Source organism: Gallus gallus, chromosome 1 (assembly GCF_016699485.2).
Source record: "Gallus gallus isolate bGalGal1 chromosome 1, bGalGal1.mat.broiler.GRCg7b, whole genome shotgun sequence".
In the NCBI taxonomy this organism is placed as follows: Eukaryota; Metazoa; Chordata; class Aves; order Galliformes; family Phasianidae; genus Gallus; species Gallus gallus.
In genome coordinates, this window is record NC_052532.1 from 196,416,748 (window position 1) to 196,436,995 (window position 20,248).

The window sequence follows — 20,248 nt, forward strand, 5'->3', positions numbered from 1 at the left end:
GTGAGGCGCGGGCAGCTGCTGGATGACCTCCTGCATTCTGAGCAACCGCTCCTCATCTGTAGCGGCACAAACAGCATCCTGGAAGAAAGCAGAGAGGGATTTAGACACACATCAGTAGAGATACCTGCCACAGGCTCGGCAACTATGAAGACAGAACGCTGTTGCTCAGCACTGAGGCGGATTTTATGCCTTCCAACAGGCAGAAAATCCGGGGAACACAGCGGCACGCAGCTGGTGCCATCGAGGCCAAGCAGTCCAAGCACTGGGCTGCTTTACAGCCTGACGGATTGTGCACCTCAGCTCCTCGCAAGCATTGTGAATATGGAAATGACCATCTCCTGGGAGCATCAAAAGTGGCATCAGTATGCTCAGGATGTGGCAAAGACATGCGAGTCTACCTCATGGAGCTAACAGAAAATCAGAAAAAAAGACCACGAGGTGCGCAGGCGTGTGTGTATGTGACAGGCCATGCCAAGAGGCCCAGGGAAGAGGGACATGAAAGCCATTGCCTTGTGCTTACCGAGAACTTGCCATACAGCTGCTCGGTCAGCAGAGGGGTCGGGAGCTCCCTGAAGTACATCTTGCACAGGGAGCTCACGCTGTGAACGTCACGGACGCTTAGCTCCGGAATCTGCTCAGACTCAAATTCGTGGCTGGAGAGAAGGACACAAAAACACTGGGCTTTGAGAAAGAGGAAGACAAGTCCAAAGCAATACACGATACAGTCGAGAAAAGGAAGGGGCTCCTGATTCACAGGAGAAAAGAAACGCTCTGACAACTGGCTGCCTACTCCACAATCACATGCCAGGAGCCCAGAGCAGCAAGAAGGAGTGCGGGCTGCTCCAAAGGGCTCTGCCAACAAGAGGAAACGGGAATGAGAGCTGACGCCGCAGTCCCCCACAGCCTTCCAATGCTCTCAAGGACTGAAGGAGAACTTCCTGCCCCAGCAAGTCTACTCAACGCCCCGTGTTCCTATCAAACAGACACAAGCCTGGCGCACCACTGCTGAGCGCACGCTGCCTGCACACAGCTGCCCCACAGCGCAGGCCTCGGAACGCCCGCAGCATGGCACGTGCCCCTACTGACAGCTGTGTCAGTCGCAGCACTCTTACCGTAGCTTCTGGATCTTGGACGCCACGCCGGACAGGCGGTAGATCCCCTGCACCACGCCGTGCTGCTCAATGAACTCAGCGCAGCTCTGCAGGACCTGGGGGACTACGGAACAAGTGCCAGCGGTTAGCTGAGCTCCTGATTCAAGTCCTGCTTCAGCCGCTGCTCCTGTCACGTCCCATCCACTAAGCCCAGCCGCGCTACTGCATGCCTCCTCCTTAGAGGAGAAAGAAAGCCGGCACAGACGTCTCTGACAGGCAGGAGCCGGGGAGGAAACTGGACACAGACGTGCTCTTGGCTTTCCAGAAATGCCAGGACCTGCCAATCAGCCTGCAGAAAGTAATTCTGGGGAAGCCAGAGACACTGCAAGTCCCGTCACAGCTCCCACCGCAATGGAGGCGTGAAACCTCATGTCCAGAAGAGCTAGGAAACTGACGCGGTACACTCTCTTGGGCCAAAAGGCTGCCTTTGTTTTCAGGCCAGCGTGGCATTGGCTTACACCTTTTGCTTTAAGCAAATACAAGTGGGCTGCTCTCCTATGAGCATTAGCCTCAGCTTACCTTTCAGCCATCAACTCCCACCTCACCTTTCTCCACCGCTATCAACCTGCCCCTTGCCAGAGATGATCTCCCTTTCATCTTTACATGCCCAACAGAGGAAGCTCTCAGGAACGGGCTGTTCTTTACCGTCACGGCCAGAGTGGAGAAGATGCTCTCCCAGGTCACAGCCAAACACCCCTTCCTTCTTTATCTCCCGCTGCTTCGGTTCCTTTGGGCGGGCCTTCACCAAGGAACGAAGGAAGCTGATGAGCTTGCCACGCTTCTTTGGCACTGTGCAACACAAGGAAGAAACCAGTTCATTTCACGTTGGGCTCAGCGGGACCAGGCTGAGCGTCACACATTCTACAGAGCACGTAAAAGCGGGAAGAACATTGCCAACAAGTACATACAACAACGGACTTTCCCCGTCCCTGGAGGAGTCCAAGGCCACGTTGGATGGGGCCCTGGGCAGCCTGGTCTAGTCTGGCATTCAAAGTGGAGGTTGGCAGCCCAGCCTGAGGCACGGGGCTTGGAGCTTGATGATCCTTGAGGTCCCTTCCATCCCAAGCCATTCTACGAGGATCCTATCATTTGCCCAAGCCCTCATTCTCACTGCCTACAAAACAGCAGCCGTATGCCCCGTGGGATGCATGAAGGATCATCAACACAGAGGATAACGTGGGATGGATAAAGGAGCTATTCAACACGGAACACACCCAGAAGACGACTCCCTTTGACTTCCCCGCGCCATCACATGTAACATCCGTACCTGGCTTTGGTGCTGAATCGATGAGGGCCTCAGGAATTTTTCCGTTGATGAGCTCCACGCACTCACCAGGGAAAAATCCCACCTGGAACAAGAACAAGAAGAGAGATGGAAGACTGAATGCAGCACTTCTCAGGCCTCCACCGTTAAACCAAGAAAGAATGGCCTGCAGAAAAGGAACCCTCATTCCACATTTGCAGCCAAAAGACCTACAAAACCAAGACTTGGTTCCGCAGAAGATGACTCTGTCCTCCGTGCTTGTACAAAGGACAGACATGGTCAACTCCTGACTGTGCAGTGAGCAGGAGAGGCTCTTGCTTCTAAGTCACATGAGGAGATGCTTTCCTACCCAAGCCCAGAGCCAAAGGGAAAGGCCGCTGACACCGACACAGGGAAACTGTTTACGTCCAGAAGCCACCCTGTGCAGGCCGAGCAGCTCGAAGCTGACCTTCCTGACTTGACTGCCATTGCGCCCGCAAGTCTGAAGCTTGTGCCTACCTGAAAGCCACGCTTGCCTCTCCACCAGGGGCTCAGCTCCTTTGCTGGCATAGCAATAATGCACACCAGGTCTCCCACCTGCAAGACATTGCAACATCAATCCCAGCTTCAGCACAGCTGCGAGGAAAGCACAGCTGAAATGACGCCCTTCTTCTGCACTGCCAAATAGCGCACAGCTTGAGAGCAATTGCACCGGGGCAGCTCTTCAGGCATTTCCCGTCGGAAAGCTGAACTGGCACGTACAAGAGTCACTGCCTTGCACACCAGACAGAATACAGTGCAAGCATGCCAAATCAAACCGTCCTTTACACATGGCTGAACTCCTCCCTGCATCCAACCCAGTGCAAGTCCTATCTGGACCTGCATCTTCTGGGCTTCGCCTCACAGGGCGTTCTGAAGGTGTCGGAGAATATTCCTGATGCATTCACACGGTAGACTCTTCTGGCCGTGACAACAAGGAACGCCTTTAACTGCTTACCTCCAAGGAGAGCTCATCCGCTGCCTGGGCAACGTATCTCTTAATAACATGGCCAGCAGCAATAGCCGGAATATTAAGAGATGGCTCCTCATGCACCAGCAAGGGCTTCCCCTGGTTCTCAGGCTGAAACAGAGAGCACAGGCCACGGTGAGGAGCTGAGGACAAACAAGGAGGATTGCAGGGTGCCGTCTACATGCCACTAGCAAGGAAATGAAGCTTTCAAGGCAGCTCTTCAGTGACACCAAGAGAGCCGGAAGGATGCTCTCTCTCTCTTGAAAAGCAGGAGAGCACACCGGTGGCTCACACTGCTGGTTCAAGTCAGGGAACAAAGACCAATCACAGCTTCACACTGTACCTCCGTCCATGCCAGGTCAGGCCCACAGCTGATCTCGCTGCTCGCAATGCCCATCACAGCAGGCGCGACAAGCTGCAACAGAAAAGAAACACATTTGCTGTGTTCACACAGCACTGGATTGAGAGTCTTCTTCAGAACTACTCTCAGTTGCCCACTGGCGGAGGCAGGTGTTCTACAAACAACCACTCTGTGCAGTCTATTCAAACGGGACAGCCTTGCCCACGCATTTCCTCTGCCTGCATGCCCGCTGTGCTCCCTACAGCTGTCGGGCACACTCCCACAGCCAAAGCATGCACGCTTGTGCCCCTGGCTCATGCTGTGCAGCTCTGCACAAACTGCGCCTAGGGCTCTTTGCCTAAGGGATTGCTTTCCTTCACACTAGCTGCTCCCAGCACTACAGGCAGCATCCTGCCGAGGGCTGAGCTGGAGGGGAAGTGGAAAAAACCCACGCGTGACCAGTGCCGCATCCCAGCTGGACGAGCCTGTGTTACTACACACGGTGCGACTAAACACGGGCTGTTGAACCATGTGGCAATACAAAGCATGGCACGTACCTGGCAAGAGATCAGAACAAGGGAGAAGAAGATCCTCAAACCCGCAGCCGGTCCTTGTCACTTTGCTCTGATCTTCCGCGAGCAAAAGCTGCACCAAGGGAGCAGGCGGAGGGTGGGGAGGGGACAGAGAAAGAGCAGGTCAGTGAGCCTGCACAATTTAGCAAGGAAGGCGAGGGAAAAACCGTGGGACAAATGCCACCTTGATGGATGGACGGCTTTGGAATGGATGGCCTGGGGGAAAATGGCGTCTGACAGTCCAGACTAAGCAATATGATCCTAGGAGCTCTGCCAGCCAGCACTTCTCAAGCCTTTGAGCCCACCCGTCTATCCCGCACCGGCTCAGCTTACCTACAAGACGCTGCGCAAGACGGGCTGAAGACAAACAGACTCACTCGATGCACAAGTGCAACAAGCCACGTACTCACGCTGAGCTCAAGCGCTCCAATGAAGGGAAGCAGCACGCGCTGCTCCTCCCCTCATTCTAGCCGCTTGTGACATCACTAAGGGCCACCCGGCTGCTCCACCATGGATGGGCAAGGTGGGGAGGCAAGACCACGTCACAAGACCATAGGATTCCAAAAGGGCACCCCAGCGTTCGAGAAATCCGTTGGTGGTTGGAATTCTATCTCAGCCAAATCCTGGAGAAGCTGGCATGGGGTTGGCATGACCAAAGTGCAGGGGACCCGGCGCTCGGTGCTGTTGAGCCTCTTGCTGGGCCGATGGCAAATCCACACTAGGGTCCTTCTTTGCGCCCTTCAAGGGCGGCTTAGAGCAGCCATCTCTTTCACCTGCATGGAAATAAAGGAAGAGAAACACAGCACAGCTACCAGACTGCTTGGCCAATTTCTTTCCCGAGTGCATTTTTGCCTTTTGGCTTCCACGACGACCTCATTTCCTCCTCCTTTTCTTTGGGGGGAAGCTGCCCCCAGTGCCTGAGCTTCACAAGACAGCATGAAACACGACACTAAGACAAACGCTTGCCGTGGGTGCAGGGTGGCTGTACTTTGCCAGGTATACTAGCGGGCTAGTAAGCGCCACGTGGCAGCCCCAAGCCAAGTCTGCATTCAGTCCCTGTGGCCACAGCTGCTGCCTCACTGCCAGAACGCATCCGAGGATACAGATGGACGCAGGCACTCCTGCTCCTTCTGCAAAGCCCTCCTCTGCACAGCCCGTTAGCTGCTGCTCACTGCTACACCAACCGGGCTCCCCTTTACAGCAGCCCTGGGATAAACATGCCTGTACTCTTCTGTGCAGCAGCGACCTCCAGGGATGAAGCAGCATATTGGAAACCAACAGAATCTACTGCTGCTGAATCCACCTGCTCCTTCTGCCAACCAAGAATAATACCGTGGGACAGAACACTAGGAGGAAAAACGCTTCCGCGCTCGCACACGTACAAAGGGAATCAAAACGGCTCCTTCGAAAAGAGCCTGTTGGGTAAACCCAGCCTCAGAGACACAAATGCATCTGGTTCCAGTAAATATTACGGCCCCTTGTTCATGAAACGCTCTTCTGCTGCTTGGAGAGCACGGAGCATGCTGTGTTGACAGGCACAGCAGCGCCATGCCCAGGCTGAGCACACAAACCTCCCCAGCACCCCTGGCCAATGCTGCCAGGGAAATGCACGACCTGCAGCCCCACATGGCTCGCTGCACAGACACTGGGGGGCTGTCTTAGTCTCAGGTGGGATCGATTTTTCTTCAATGTCTGCTATGATGCTACAACTGTGATAACACTCTGACGTTTAGAGTTTCTGATAAGCAGCCTTGTACAGAGCCAAGGCCGTTCTCAGCAAAGCTCTCAAGAAGGAGCTGGGAGGAAACCAAATTAGGACAGCTGCCGTCAACGGGCCAAAGGGATATTCCATACCACATGACATCAAGTGGAAGGGGCTTTGAAGGGCCTGGGAGTTCATCTCACTCTCTTCCTCTGCTTGGCCATTGGTTGGGAGGTGCTGAGCCACTGCTTCTACATCACTTGTTATATACATCCATACATAGATATATATACATATATGCATATATATGTGTATATATGTATATATTATATATATATATATATATATATATATATTTATATATATATGTATGTATCCATTACCTCTGTCCTTTTCTCTACTTTTGGAAAGAGATTTCTCTCAACACACAAGTTCCACCTTTTTTTTCTTTTTTTTTTTTTTTCCCCCATAATTCTCTCCCCCATCCCACTGGGAAGGGGGCAGTAAGCAAAGGACTGTGTGGTGCTGAGCCACCCACCGGCTTAAACCACAACAGGGCCGTGGGGCAATGCCAGCAGACGTGAAGTGCACTGGGCTCAGCAGGAAATGAAAACCATCTGGAGGTACGCAAGCCCACTCTTTCATTTTCCAGAAAACAACCTATGGTGTCAATGAAACATGCCCCTCACTAGGAACATCTGCAAGGATGCTTTGAATGACTGAGGGCATTGTACCCCATTAACATCACCCTGCCGACACAATGTCATTGCAAACACAGCAGCAACTCCTGGCACCGATACCTCTGGGTACAACAAGCACAGGGCATTGGGTTGCTTTGGATGCAGTTTGAGCGCAGATCTGAGGTCTTCATGGAAAGCGCCTTGCAGAGCGCATCATGTCCTGCACCAGGCAGAGCGCTGTGCATCTCTCATCTCTCCAAAGTTCAGGGCTTTGAAGCTGCACCTTGTTTCTTGGCAGTTTGTCCCCCACAACTCCAGAGCACTTCCAGCTCTTCCGTGGCAATTCACGGCTTGCACAGTGCCAAACGCAACAAAGAAAAAAACGCAAGAAAGAAGCAAAGGCCATGGCTATGCACAGAAGCGGCCAGGAAGGGTTCAGCTCCAGAATGAAACCTGCACAAGTCAACTCAGCAGATTCCAAGGAATTCAGTGACATCTGACACAATTTGCAACGCCAGAAGCACTGCCACGCAAACAGCACCGTATTTGGAAAGCAGCATGTCCAAATCAGCCCCCTTGCCCTGCTCTACCCGCTCAGCCCAACACAGAAATCAAACACACAAACTCTGATGCTTTGGCTCACGGCAGCCATCAAGCTCATGCTTTAGTGACACAGAGAACTCCATCTCCAGCTACTCTGTGTCTCGCTAAGCACAAGCTCGGCTGGGAGCTGTCGCTCAGCCTGTCACCACAAGCAGAAAAGAAGCGCACATAAGCAGATGCTCTTATCCACACGTGCAAGTCTGGGGGCGAGGAATAAAAGGCTCCTTGGGCCATGGGCAAAGCAGGGAGCAGATAGGCAGGAAAACAGGAAGGAGTTGAAGTCCAGCTCTCCAGCACCAAAGACAGGGAGAGCTGAGTCAGCACCATGGGAGGACTTACGACACAGCTTGAGAGCTTACAGAGACCTGAGATTGCCAAAGGAGGCCACCAGGGGAACTCTCATCATTCTTTTGCAGGGCTCTCACGGATGCTTCCCATGCTGACTTCCCCTGCCTATGTCATTTGTAGAAAGCCCAGGTGACAAACGCTCATTTTGTCTGGGTAACGCTTGTATGCTTCCACGGTTATCACTGAAATAAAAGAAAAAAAAAAAAAGCATGCAACCCTATGAAATTTGCCTCTCTACTGCTGCTGTCAGCGTGACATCTGCACCTGACTGAAGTTTCATCCAAGTCTGTCTTCCACACAGCTCCATCCCAGTGCCAAAAAGAAACACGTACAGAGATGCTTAGAAGATTCTTTGTGCAGATACAAGTGCAGGGTGCATGTGTATTCCCTACAGCAAGAAACATTAATTTCTCAAGCAGTAGTAGGAAAGGTCAATGACAAGGAAATAGATGATGAACCCCTTTCATGGAAGAAGTCCTTGCTAAGCCTCTCCCCATCAAAAAGGAAGCCTCCGGGCATTGTTAGCAGCAGTGCCCAGAACATCTTGCACCACAAAATGCAGCACACTCCCTTTTTTCCACAGGCCCTCATTTCTCTAATTGGCATCAGATTCACTCCAGTTCAAATACACGGATCAGAACAGCCCTTCAGTTTGGCTGAGGTAGGAACCCGCTGCTGGGATGTCCCCCAGTCCCGTTCCCCACTATGTCCAGCACTGGTGGGGAAAGGAAGAGCAACGGACATCACCTACCCAGGCATCTGCAGGGCTTTCCATACGGTCTCACATCACAGGTAGAAGCGGGAGAGCTCTCGTGGCACAAAGAGTGCACTTTGGCCGCAATAACCCCAGGCAACGCTACAGGCTTGGGGCAGAGTGCCTGAAAGACTGTGTAGAGGAAATGGACCTGGGGGCGTTGATTGACGCTAGACTGAACACTGCCAGCAGTGTGCCCAGGCGGCCAAGAAGGCCAACGGCATCCGGGCTTGTATCAGAAATAGTGTGGCCAGCAGGAATAGGGACGCAATTGTCCCCCTGTACTCAGCACTGGTGAGGCCCCACCTCGAGTACTGTGCCCAGTTTTGGGCCCCTCACTGTAAGAAAGACATCGAGGCCCTGGAGCGTGTCCAGAGGAGGGCAACAAAGCTGGTGAGGGCTCTGGAGCACAGGCCTGATGAGGAGTGGCTGAAGGAGCTGGGATTGTTCAGTCTGGAGAAGAGGAGGCTCAGGGGAGACCTTATTGCTCTCTATAACTACCTGAAGGGAGGTTGCAGTGAGCTGGGGGGCAGCCTCTTCTCTCAGGTGACTAGTGATAGGACTAGAGGGAATGGCTTCAAGCTGCGCCAGGGAAGATTCAGGCTGGACGTTAGGAAATACTACTTCTCTGAAAGGGTGGTCCGGCACTGGAATGGGCTGCCCAGGGAGGTGGTGGAGTCATCGACCCTGGTGGTGTTCAACGAGCGTTTGGATGTTGTGTTGAGGGACGTGGTTTAGCGGGAACCATTGGTGAAGGGCGAACGGTTGGACTGGATGATCCTGTGGGTCTCTTCCAGCCTTAGCGATTCTAGGATTCTAGGAAAGCTCGGAGAAGGCTGGAGAAATCAAGGTTGCCTCTAAGGTGCTGCTTTCAAACAACATGAGTTGTTGGGCATGAGACGGGAAAGACAAGGTTCAGGTTCCAAAGGCTTCCAATCCCCATGGATCTGGCTGTCTGCAAAGACAACAGCTGCCTGCTTTCCAGCAGGGGGATGCTCACCCAGCAAAGCACTCACCCAGCACATGCCTTTCCTACAGTCACAGCATCAGCAAGCTTGGAAAAGACCTCCAAGATCATCCAGTCCAACCACTCACCTACCACCAATATTTCCTTCCCACTAAGACACGTCCCTCACTACAACATCCAATGTTCCTTGAACACCTGCAGGGACAGTAGCTCTATCACCTCCCTGGGCAGCCCCTTCCAGCGTCTGACCGCTCACTGGGAGAAGCTTTTCTTCACATCCAACCTCAATCTCCCCTCATGTAACTTGAGGCCATTCCCTCTAGTTCTAGCACTAGTTCCATGCGAGAAGAGGACCACCCCCACCTCCACATAACCACTCGTCACGTAATTGGACAGAGTGAGGTGGTCTTCCCTCAGCCTCCTCTTCTCCACACTAACGAATCCCACTTCCCTCAGCCGCTCCCCATCAGACTTGTGCTCTACAACCCTCACAGCTTCATTGCTCTTCTCTGGACACACTTCAGGCTTTCAGGGGCCCCCTTGTAGTGAGGGGCCCAGAACCAAACACACTACTCAAGGTGAGGACTCACCAGTGCTGAGTACGGGGAGATGATCACTTCCCTGCTCCGGCTGGCTCCAGCCCTTGGCATTGCACTTCCAGTCTAAACCATTCCTTCTGCGCTACTGCTTGGATCCTCACTTAGGGCTGGAGCTCAAGAGGTCAACCCAACAGAAATAACACAACGTGCAACTCGAAGACATGTCTCAAAGCCCACAAGAGTCAAGTCTCTCACCCTGGGCACAGCTCACCAACCAAGAGCCAGGCCTTGCCAACTTGGCGGATCTGAGAACACGGGGCGGGGCCGCACATCACACCAGGAGCGTCCATTTCAATTGCGGCTCCGTGTAGAGAAGAACACCAACTAGCAGGCCTGAATTCATTCATTCACAACTGAACACAGAGTTTGTTCTTCACTAAAAAACACACAGAGATTCCTAATCCAAAAAGAGAACGGCAGGACATCATATCGGCCAAAGAGGTTCCTGTCCCTACGCCTCTTCCTCTTACCCCAACTTCCCTCCCCTCATCCCCTACCCCTATTCCTCCGTGATGCCCACAGGCTTCAAGTCAGCTCTCAAAGCCATAGGACTCCTTGCACACGACTCCAGCACAAAGGATGGCACACTTGTTCCATACACTCAAACGGACCAAGCAATGGCATCACACTCACATAAAACACACACACAGAAGCAGCCAAACCCTGAGCACGCACATCCCCTCCTGCACTACTGGAGCCCACCGCTCACCTTCACACCTCCGTGCATTTCTGCTGTTTTACACTGATGCAGCCTCGCTACAGCTCCATGCGTGTCACACAAGGCCTGCAGGACGGACCTCTTGCTCTGCAAACCCCATCTGCAGGCATTGCTTCATGAGCTTCACCACCTGCCCTCCTGAGCAAAAACAACCACTGAGAACGACAGCAAAGCACACTGGATTCCACCTGGCCTGCTCCCCAAGCCTCAGTCCTGCCACACATACCCTGCTACGCAGACTCATCCCCAAAGCCTGGATGGACATCAGCACACGCATCATTCCTCAAACGCCCCAGCCCAGCAGCAGGGGATCAAAGCATTGCGACAGCTGAAACCAAAATGCTCTGGGACATTCCTGCTAGCACCGAACACCAACAAATCTACCACTGAGCAACAGGACGTGGGACAAACAGCAGAAAACAACCAACCTGCAGAACTAACTCCTGTCGCGTTGGTCCAGATGTTTGTATGATCCCTTCCACGGCCCAGGCCAAGCTTGCTGAGATGCTCCTCCTTTGTGCAGGGGGACAACGGTGCCCATGGCATGTGGTGGCTATGCATAGCATGTCTTTTACTTGCTTTTCCTCCCTTCATCTTCCATTACCAAACAGCAACTCCAATCTCTCCCGGCTAAAAAATCACTTGGGTAAAAAAAGAACTGGCAACCTTGCTTTTAGAATTACAACTTGATGCTTTCAAGCAGAAGCTCACCTAGCAAGGACACCTACCTTAGACAAGCTCAACCAACACGGAATAGTTATTCCTCTGCGTCTGCAGACTTGGCACGCATTTTCAGTTGCAATAGTCAGCCCAGTTCTCAGCACAGCTTTACCAGCCACAGAAAGCCAGTTCATTGCCACCATCTTTTTCTCTCTTCTGAAACACTCTACTGCTGCAAGAAGCAACGATTACAATCACAGAAACACAGAACTGTAGGGGCTGGAAGGGACATCTAGAGATCATTGAGTCCAACCCCTCCCCCCTCTGCAAAACAGGCTCCATACAGCAGGCTGTACTGTAGGCATCCAGCTGGGTTTGGAGGATCTCCAGAGAAGGACAATCCACAGCCTCCCTGGGCAGCCTGACTATATACCCCCCCGCCCATAACCTCCCCACAGCCACCTATAGCCCCAAATCCTCCGATGGCTCACCACAGCCCCAGATCCCCCCTAGAGTACCCCTCAGCTCCTTATAGACCCATACGCCTTAACAGTCCCTGCACAGCCCCCTACAGCAGCCCTATATCCCCCTGTAGCCTCCCCGCACCTCCCAGTAGCCACAGGCCCACCTTCGCTTCGGTTCTGGGGGGCTGCAATGGGTCTGGGGGCACCGGGAGCAGCGCTGGAAGGGTTGGTGGGGGGGGGGGGCACGGTTCAGATGCTGGCAGCAGCGCTGTGGCGCTGGGGGACCCGAGCCTGTCCCAAACCCACGGCCCATCCCACATCCCTCATCCCAATCCCAATCCCACAGCCCCACCCCACGGGGGTTCCACGGGGGAGGGGAGGGCAGTGTCCTTGGGGGGACCGCGCAGGGCCCCTCTCGCTCTCTCGCTCCCTCGCTCCCGTTCTCCCGCACACCTCCGGCGGAGCTGTCCTCGGCACTCGCTCCCGTTCTGCCGCGGCTTCCGGCTCGGTGCTGCCCGGACAGCTCCGGCTGACGCCGCGCTTTCCTGCGGGGCGGCCCGGGCTGTCGGCGCGGCGCTTCGCTAAGGAGAGCCGTGCCTGCAACTGCCGGCTCCCAACGGCCGCTCCCGCGCACGGCGGCTCAGCCAATGGGAGCCGGCGGAGCTGCCGCTGACCAATGAGACGTCGGGGGAGGGACAGAACTGCCGCTGACCAATGAGAGCCCGGGGGAGGGACAGAGCTGCCGCTGACCAATGACACGTCGGGGGACGGGCAGATGCTGCTCACGGGGAGCTCCTCCTGCCCCAGCTGGGTGGTGATGCTGACAGCAGGGCTGGAGATGCTCTGCAGGACCGGCTCGTAGCTGGCAGCCACCAACGGACACGGCGGGAGAGAGGAGAGAGAGCTGTCGGGGAGCAGCTGAGGCATCCAAGAGCATCCAAAAGCCCTCACTCAAAAGCATCACAAAGCCACAGCCAGCAAGCTGCGCACGATCATGAGCAGCAGCCAGGACGCTCGAGATTATTTGCTACCATACACAATGGGAGCACAGCTCTCGTTGCAGGCATCCCACAGCCAGACAAAACGGGAACAAAGCCGCAGCTCTGCTGCACGCACAGCCCACAGCCATAGCCTTGCAAGATGAGCTGCCTTGCTGTTGCTTGCATCCATCCCAATCCCTGTGAATGAAGACTCAGAAGGCAGTCAAGGCGTTGATCCAGCACCAGCGTGCATTTATTCATTAAAAGCCAGGAGGGCGTGAGAGGTCCGGTGGACACATGGCATTCATCCTCTCTTGTGAAGGAGGCAGGAGCTCAGAGCTCGTGCTGCTGCCCGGTGCCTGGGACTGGAGCTCCGATTCTAAGTCCCCCTCCACAAGGCTCGGCTCCTCCTCGCTGACGCTGACCTGATCCTGCGTGGAGCTGCTGCTGTCGGGGCACTCGGGCTGGGCTTGGGCTGGGCTGCACTGCAATGGCGCCCCGTCACAGTCCAGCTCGGTGACCGTTGTTTCTGGCAGGCTCAGGTCAGCGTCTTCAGCACAGCTGGGAGAGATGAGGGCTTCCACTTGGATGAGCACCTTCATTCCATCACTGGTGTTGTATGGAAGGCTATCATCCGAGCTGCAGCGATTCGTGCTTCCTAGCAGCTCTGCACTGATGGAAGCACACAGTGAACCATCGCTATACGCTCTGGCTCTTCTGCGTGGACGAGGGCTCGATTCACCTAGGAAGGAGTAGATACACAGGCGTTAGTGGCAAACTTGCACAAGCTGAATGATGAGAGTGGTTCTTGAGATTTGCTTATGTAGTGGCAGAAGGACAAAGCCAATAGGACAATAGCAACAGTAGGAGCACTGTCTCGAAAGGAACTGTTGCGCTTTTGTTGTTTGTCTTTCTCTTTTGTTTGGACTCCAAAGCCCTCGCAGAAAGCCTTCACCCTGTTGCAGTGTTACACAGTTTAAACGTGTGCCTGCTGATACAGAGGCAACACGGAGCCACAAAGGTACTCTTCCTTCCATCCTAAGTGACAGAAGGAATCATTCTGAGACATACTGCAGTGGTGCCCATCTCCTGTCTCTTTCCAAAACTACTCGGGGAAAGGCACGAGAGGGGTGTGCTCCGGCAGGTCCAGATCATGACTTCACCAGAGACTCATTTGGGAAAGAAAGACAGGGCTGAACTGAAGATGTTAGGCACGGGCTTGAATGCTAGGAGGAGGAACAAGCCCACTGCAAGCATGAATTCGATGGCGCTGACAAGCAGTGTTTTGACAGCTGGATGTGCACCCTTACCTGCCAGGACCACCACCTCTGTTTCCGAGGGCTCCCTGGCATCGCGCTGCAGTTGGCATTTGGCCGCAGAGGATGGCTTTCCCGGCCTGAAGCAGGAACACCAACTGCCAGCTGCTGGTTCCTTCATCTTGCTTGGTCTGGAGAGAGAAAACAGCGACTGGCGTGAGTCGTGCATGGTGCAGGGTGAGGGAAGAGCTGCCCTGAGCTCTTGCCAACACTTGCTGGTTCCTAGCACTGCCTGGCTTCTGCTGAACACAGCTTAGAAATTTGCTCCGTTTCACACAGCTGAGGATGGTGCCATTCCTAGAGCTCAGCCCTGGAGTCTTGCTGGCTACATTCCCCCTCAGCCATGTCAAGCAAGATGCAGAGCATGTGAGCCAAGGCTGCACAGCTGTCCAGGACAGCAGCGAAGGGATGGCTTTGATTGAGCTGGCAGGCGTAACTGCTTTCTGAGGAACCGTGCAGCCATGGAGGAAGTTCAAAAGCATCTCTGTCACTTACATTAGTAGTAGGCCCCCTTTGGTGGCTAAACTGAGCCCGTCGGGCAACTGTGTGTGAGTTGAATGTCAGAGTCCAAAGGGAGCGGAGACGGAGTACAACACCACACGCACCATTAACGTCACGTAGCTTCTGCAAGTTTTTGCACTAGCAGTAGTGGAGAAAAGCCCACAAAAGCCCACCCAACCACGCCTGATAGGAAGGTGCTGGGAAAGAAAGTCCTCTTTACCTTTCAGACGGAAAGTCGATGACTGTGTGGAATTTACCCGCTGCACCTGTGCGGCCTTCTTCCACTTCGATGTCCCTGCAGTGTGTCAGAGCGGGAGAGCTGCTGTGGCCTCGCCTCTGTGCCTGTGCCTCCTCCACGCTGAGCAGCCTGGTGGCGGGAGAAGACACCCGCACAGACTTGGGCCCTGATGGAGAACTGTGCCCTGCAAGGGAAGGGAAGACCACAGCTAAGAGGGAGGATCAGAAAGCAGCAGCACAGCCATCACGCATCTGGGGGAGGTGCTGCCCGCTTCTCAGACTTGCTTATCCGAGCCACTGGAAGAAGAGGAGGTCCAAAGAACCGTGTGGTTAGAGGTATGTTTATGGCAAAGGACACAGTCATCGTTCAGAGCAGCTCACTATATTGTAACAAGCAAACAAAAACCCAAGAAGAGGGGGGCAGGGAACTCAGAAAGCTTTGCTGCCACGCTTTCATCAAGCTTCACCCGCATGCAAAACATCATCATGGCAGGGACGGTTTTCTCCTTCTCACGTTTGGGCTTGGGCACTCTCAGCATCCAGCCACAGGGTGCCATATTCTAATCTACGGCCACAAGCCTGCTGGCCCCTCGATAGTAAAAGCGTATTTCAGCCATCTTGGAGAAGGCCTGCATTTGATCAAGGTGTCTGATCAAGTCAAAGCTCATGCAGGAAGATGCTCACCTGCTCCATCTCCGATGCCTGATGTGGATGTGGAGCAGAAGAGGACGTCTGTGTGGCTGATGATGTACTCCACCACATCTGACTGCCTCTGCAGTTCCATGCAGGCAGCTCTTCCGCTGGCGCAGGCAGACTCGTTCTGCTGGGATCTGCAGAAAAGGCAGATTGGAGAAGTCATGGATCCCAGATCATTTCCCCACGTCTGGATTTTGCCAGCCACAAGCTGTCCAATTGGGTTCTGGAGACTTCCGCAGTGGGCAATCAGTGATGCCACTGAAGAAATTCTCCTGCATGATCAAGGACACACCAGCCCCATTTGACAAAAACAAGAGAGCAGAAATTGTCCTCCTCTAGAAAGTGTGCCCGTGGGGAGAACAGATCTAAGCCTTGTGCTGAAACGGAAAAAGAAGTTTACCTGAAGAGGTTGGGAGCCCACACAATCGCTAAGTTCTTAGCGGGCATCTTTGTGGCAGAGCAGCTCCCAGCGAGACAAGCCAAGTGCCTCACCAGGTACTCCAGTGTCCTGGAAAGCAAGAGGCAAACCTTCAGCACCAGTGAGCACGCTGTGCTGCAATTCACAAAACAAACCTCAAGACACGCCAGTTCTTGCTCTTGCTACGGAATAGGAAGTAGATCAAGCTTTCCCAGGTGCCACGCTGCAGCACCAAGCCCCAGCACAGCACAGACGCAGCCATCAGCTGCACCAGCCGTGCCCCCGTGCCAATGAACTGACCCAATCCATCAACCCCACGGAGCCAGCAACCACTTCAACACACACAGGCATCATGTTGCGAGCGTGAGACAAAGCCTGCCATCGCATCATCGCCCTCTGAAATGCAGCAGGGCTGAGCTCACCACACTCAGGGCAGCAGTTTTCTGACCTGTAGTGAGGCGCGGGCAGCTGCTGGATGACCTCCTGCATTCTGAGCAACCGCTCCTCATCTGTAGCGGCACAAACAGCATCCTGGAAGAAAGCAGAGAGGGATTTAGACACACATCAGTAGAGATACCTGCCACAGGCTCGGCAACTATGAAGACAGAACGCTGTTGCTCAGCACTGAGGCGGATTTTATGCCTTCCAACAGGCAGAAAATCCGGGGAACACAGCGGCACGCAGCTGGTGCCATCGAGGCCAAGCAGTCCAAGCACTGGGCTGCTTTACAGCCTGACGGATTGTGCACCTCAGCTCCTCGCAAGCATTGTGAATATGGAAATGACCATCTCCTGGGAGCATCAAAAGTGGCATCAGTATGCTCAGGATGTGGCAAAGACATGCGAGTCTACCTCATGGAGCTAACAGAAAATCAGAAAAAAAGACCACGAGGTGCGCAGGCGTGTGTGTATGTGACAGGCCATGCCAAGAGGCCCAGGGAAGAGGGACATGAAAGCCATTGCCTTGTGCTTACCGAGAACTTGCCATACAGCTGCTCGGTCAGCAGAGGGGTCGGGAGCTCCCTGAAGTACATCTTGCACAGGGAGCTCACGCTGTGAACGTCACGGACGCTTAGCTCCGGAATCTGCTCAGACTCAAATTCGTGGCTGGAGAGAAGGACACAAAAACACTGGGCTTTGAGAAAGAGGAAGACAAGTCCAAAGCAATACACGATACAGTCGAGAAAAGGAAGGGGCTCCTGATTCACAGGAGAAAAGAAACGCTCTGACAACTGGCTGCCTACTCCACAATCACATGCCAGGAGCCCAGAGCAGCAAGAAGGAGTGCGGGCTGCTCCAAAGGGCTCTGCCAACAAGAGGAAACGGGAATGAGAGCTGACGCCGCAGTCCCCCACAGCCTTCCAATGCTCTCAAGGACTGAAGGAGAACTTCCTGCCCCAGCAAGTCTACTCAACGCCCCGTGTTCCTATCAAACAGACACAAGCCTGGCGCACCACTGCTGAGCGCACGCTGCCTGCACACAGCTGCCCCACAGCGCAGGCCTCGGAACGCCCGCAGCATGGCACGTGCCCCTACTGACAGCTGTGTCAGTCGCAGCACTCTTACCGTAGCTTCTGGATCTTGGACGCCACGCCGGACAGGCGGTAGATCCCCTGCACCACGCCGTGCTGCTCAATGAACTCAGCGCAGCTCTGCAGGACCTGGGGGACTACGGAACAAGTGCCAGCGGTTAGCTGAGCTCCTGATTCAAGTCCTGCTTCAGCCGCTGCTCCTGTCACGTCCCATCCACTAAGCCCAGCCGCGCTACTGCATGCCTCCTCCTTAGAGGAGAAAGAAAGCCGGCACAGACGTCTCTGACAGGCAGGAGCCGGGGAGGAAACTGGACACAGACGTGCTCTTGGCTTTCCAGAAATGCCAGGACCTGCCAATCAGCCTGCAGAAAGTAATTCTGGGGAAGCCAGAGACACTGCAAGTCCCGTCACAGCTCCCACCGCAATGGAGGCGTGAAACCTCATGTCCAGAAGAGCTAGGAAACTGACGCGGTACACTCTCTTGGGCCAAAAGGCTGCCTTTGTTTTCAGGCTAGCGTGGCATTGGCTTACACCTTTTGCTTTAAGCAAATACAAGTGGGCTGCTCTCCTATGAGCATTAGCCTCAGCTTACCTTTCAGCCATCAACTCCCACCTCACCTTTCTCCACCGCTATCAACCTGCCCCTTGCCAGAGATGATCTCCCTTTCATCTTTACATGCCCAACAGAGGAAGCTCTCAGGAACGGGCTGTTCTTTACCGTCACGGCCAGAGTGGAGAAGATGCTCTCCCAGGTCACAGCCAAACACCCCTTCCTTCTTTATCTCCCGCTGCTTCGGTTCCTTTGGGCGGGCCTTCACCAAGGAACGAAGGAAGCTGATGAGCTTGCCGCGCTTCTTTGGCACTGTGCAACACAAGGAAGAAACCAGTTCATTTCACGTTGGGCTCAGCGGGACCAGGCTGAGCGTCACACATTCTACAGAGCACGTAAAAGCGGGAAGAACATTGCCAACAAGTACATACAACAGCGGATTTTCCCCGTCCCTGGAGGAGTCCAAGGCCACGTTGGATGGGGCCCTGGGCAGCCTGGTCTAGTCTGGCATTCAAAGTGGAGGTTGGCAGCCCAGCCTGAGGCACGGGGCTTGGAGCTTGATGATCCTTGAGGTCCCTTCCATCCCAAGCCATTCTACGAGGATCCTATCATTTGCCCAAGCCCTCATTCTCACTGCCTACAAAACAGCAGCCGTATGCCCCGTGGGATGCATGAAGGATCATCAACACAGAGGATAACGTGGGATGGATAAAGGAGCTATTCAACACGGAACACACCCAGAAGACGACTCCCTTTGACTTCCCCGCGCCATCACATGTAACATCCGTACCTGGCTTTGGTGCTGAATCGATGAGGGCCTCAGGAATTTTTCCGTTGATGAGCTCCACGCACTCACCAGGGAAAAATCCCACCTGGAACAAGAACAAGAAGAGAGATGGAAGACTGAATGCAGCACTTCTCAGGCCTCCACCGTTAAACCAAGAAAGAATGGCCTGCAGAAAAGGAACCCTCATTCCACATTTGCAGCCAAAAGACCTACAAAACCAAGACTTGGTTCCGCAGAAGATGACTCTGTCCTCCGTGCTTGTACAAAGGACAGACATGGTCAACTCCTGACTGTGCAGTGAGCAGGAGAGGCTCTTGCTTCTAAGTCACATGAGGAGATGCTTTCCTACCCAAGCCCAGAGCCAAAGGGAAAGGCCGCTGACACCGACACAGGGAAACTGTTTACGTCCAGAAGCCACCCTGTGCAGGCCGAGCAGCTCGAAGCTGACCTTCCTGACTTGACTGCCATTGCGCCCGCAAGTCTGAAGCTTGTGCCTACCTGAAAGCCACGCTTGCCTCTCCACCAGGGGCTCAGCTCCTTTGCTGGCATAGCAATAATGCACACCAGGTCTCCCACCTGCAAGACATTGCAACATCAATCCCAGCTTCAGCACAGCTGCGAGGAAAGCACAGCTGAAATGACGCCCTTCTTCTGCACTGCCAAATAGCGCACAGCTTGAGAGCAATTGCACCGGGGCAGCTCTTCAGGCATTTCCCGTCGGAAAGCTGAACTGGCACGTACAAGAGTCACTGCCTTGCACACCAGACAGAATACAGTGCAAGCATGCCAAATCAAACCGTCCTTTACACATGGCTGAACTCCTCCCTGCATCCAACCCAGTGCAAGTCCTATCTGGACCTGCATCTTCTGGGCTTCGCCTCACAGGGCGTTCTGAAGGTGTCGGAGAATATTCCTGATGCATTCACACGGTAGACTCTTCTGGCCGTGACAACAAGGAACGCCTTTAACTGCTTACCTCCAAGGAGAGCTCATCCGCTGCCTGGGCAACGTATCTCTTAATAACATGGCCAGCAGCAATAGCCGGAATATTAAGAGATGGCTCCTCATGCACCAGCAAGGGCTTCCCCTGGTTCTCAGGCTGAAACAGAGAGCACAGGCCACGGTGAGGAGCTGAGGACAAACAAGGAGGATTGCAGGGTGCCATCTACATGCCACTAGCAAGGAAATGAAGCTTTCAAGGCAGCTCTTCAGTGACACCAAGAGAGCCGGAAGGATGCTCTCTCTCTCTCTATCTTGAAAAGCAGGAGAGCACACCTGTGGCTCACACTGCGGGTTCAAGTCAGGGAACAAAGACCAATCACAGCTTCACACCATACCTCTGTCCATGCCAGGTCAGGCCCACAGCTGATCTTGCTGCTCGCGATGCCCATCACAGCAGGCGCGACAAGCTGCAACAGAAAA

The 20,248-nt window shown here is 54.1% G+C and overlaps 3 protein-coding genes and 1 long non-coding RNA gene across 6 annotated transcripts; all 4 read right to left on the bottom strand.

Annotated features, from left to right (window-relative positions):
- Positions 1-18: 18 nt before the first annotated feature.
- LOC121107337 (rho GTPase-activating protein 33-like) lies at positions 19-1,435 on the bottom strand (the record flags this gene model as incomplete). The annotated part of the gene is made up of 3 exons (XM_040650963.1): positions 19-78; positions 521-653; positions 1,113-1,435. Coding segments are annotated over 3 exons (516 nt in total), but the record flags the coding sequence as incomplete, so codon positions are not given.
- Positions 1,436-9,496: 8,061 nt separating this feature from the next.
- LOC121107339 lies at positions 9,497-11,289 on the bottom strand. Of its 3 annotated transcripts, none has more exons than XR_005841286.1 (3): positions 11,115-11,289; positions 10,913-11,014; positions 9,497-10,816 (listed from the first exon to the last, which is right to left on the bottom strand). It is a non-coding gene; the product is annotated as an uncharacterized LOC121107339 (long non-coding RNA). The 3 variants fall into 3 exon arrangements; XR_005841285.1 differs by having other exon boundaries at positions 9,497-10,824; XR_005841287.1 differs by having other exon boundaries at positions 9,497-10,824; positions 10,913-11,041.
- Positions 11,290-13,021: 1,732 nt separating this feature from the next.
- Positions 13,022-16,407, bottom strand: LOC112531917 (rho GTPase-activating protein 32-like). The gene is made up of 5 exons (XM_040650957.2): positions 15,941-16,407; positions 15,529-15,674; positions 14,828-15,029; positions 14,101-14,237; positions 13,022-13,532 (listed from the first exon to the last, which is right to left on the bottom strand). The coding sequence occupies exons 1-5, from the start codon at positions 15,985-15,987 to the stop codon at positions 13,051-13,053; spliced, it is 1,014 nt and encodes a 337-aa protein (XP_040506891.1). The 5' UTR covers positions 15,988-16,407; the 3' UTR covers positions 13,022-13,050.
- A 22-nt stretch (positions 16,408-16,429) lies between these two features.
- On the bottom strand, positions 16,430-17,846 carry LOC121107338 (rho GTPase-activating protein 33-like; the record flags this gene model as incomplete). Its single annotated transcript, XM_040650968.1, has 3 exons — positions 16,430-16,489; positions 16,932-17,064; positions 17,524-17,846. Coding segments are annotated over 3 exons (516 nt in total), but the record flags the coding sequence as incomplete, so codon positions are not given.
- Between the last annotated feature and the right edge of the window lie 2,402 nt (positions 17,847-20,248).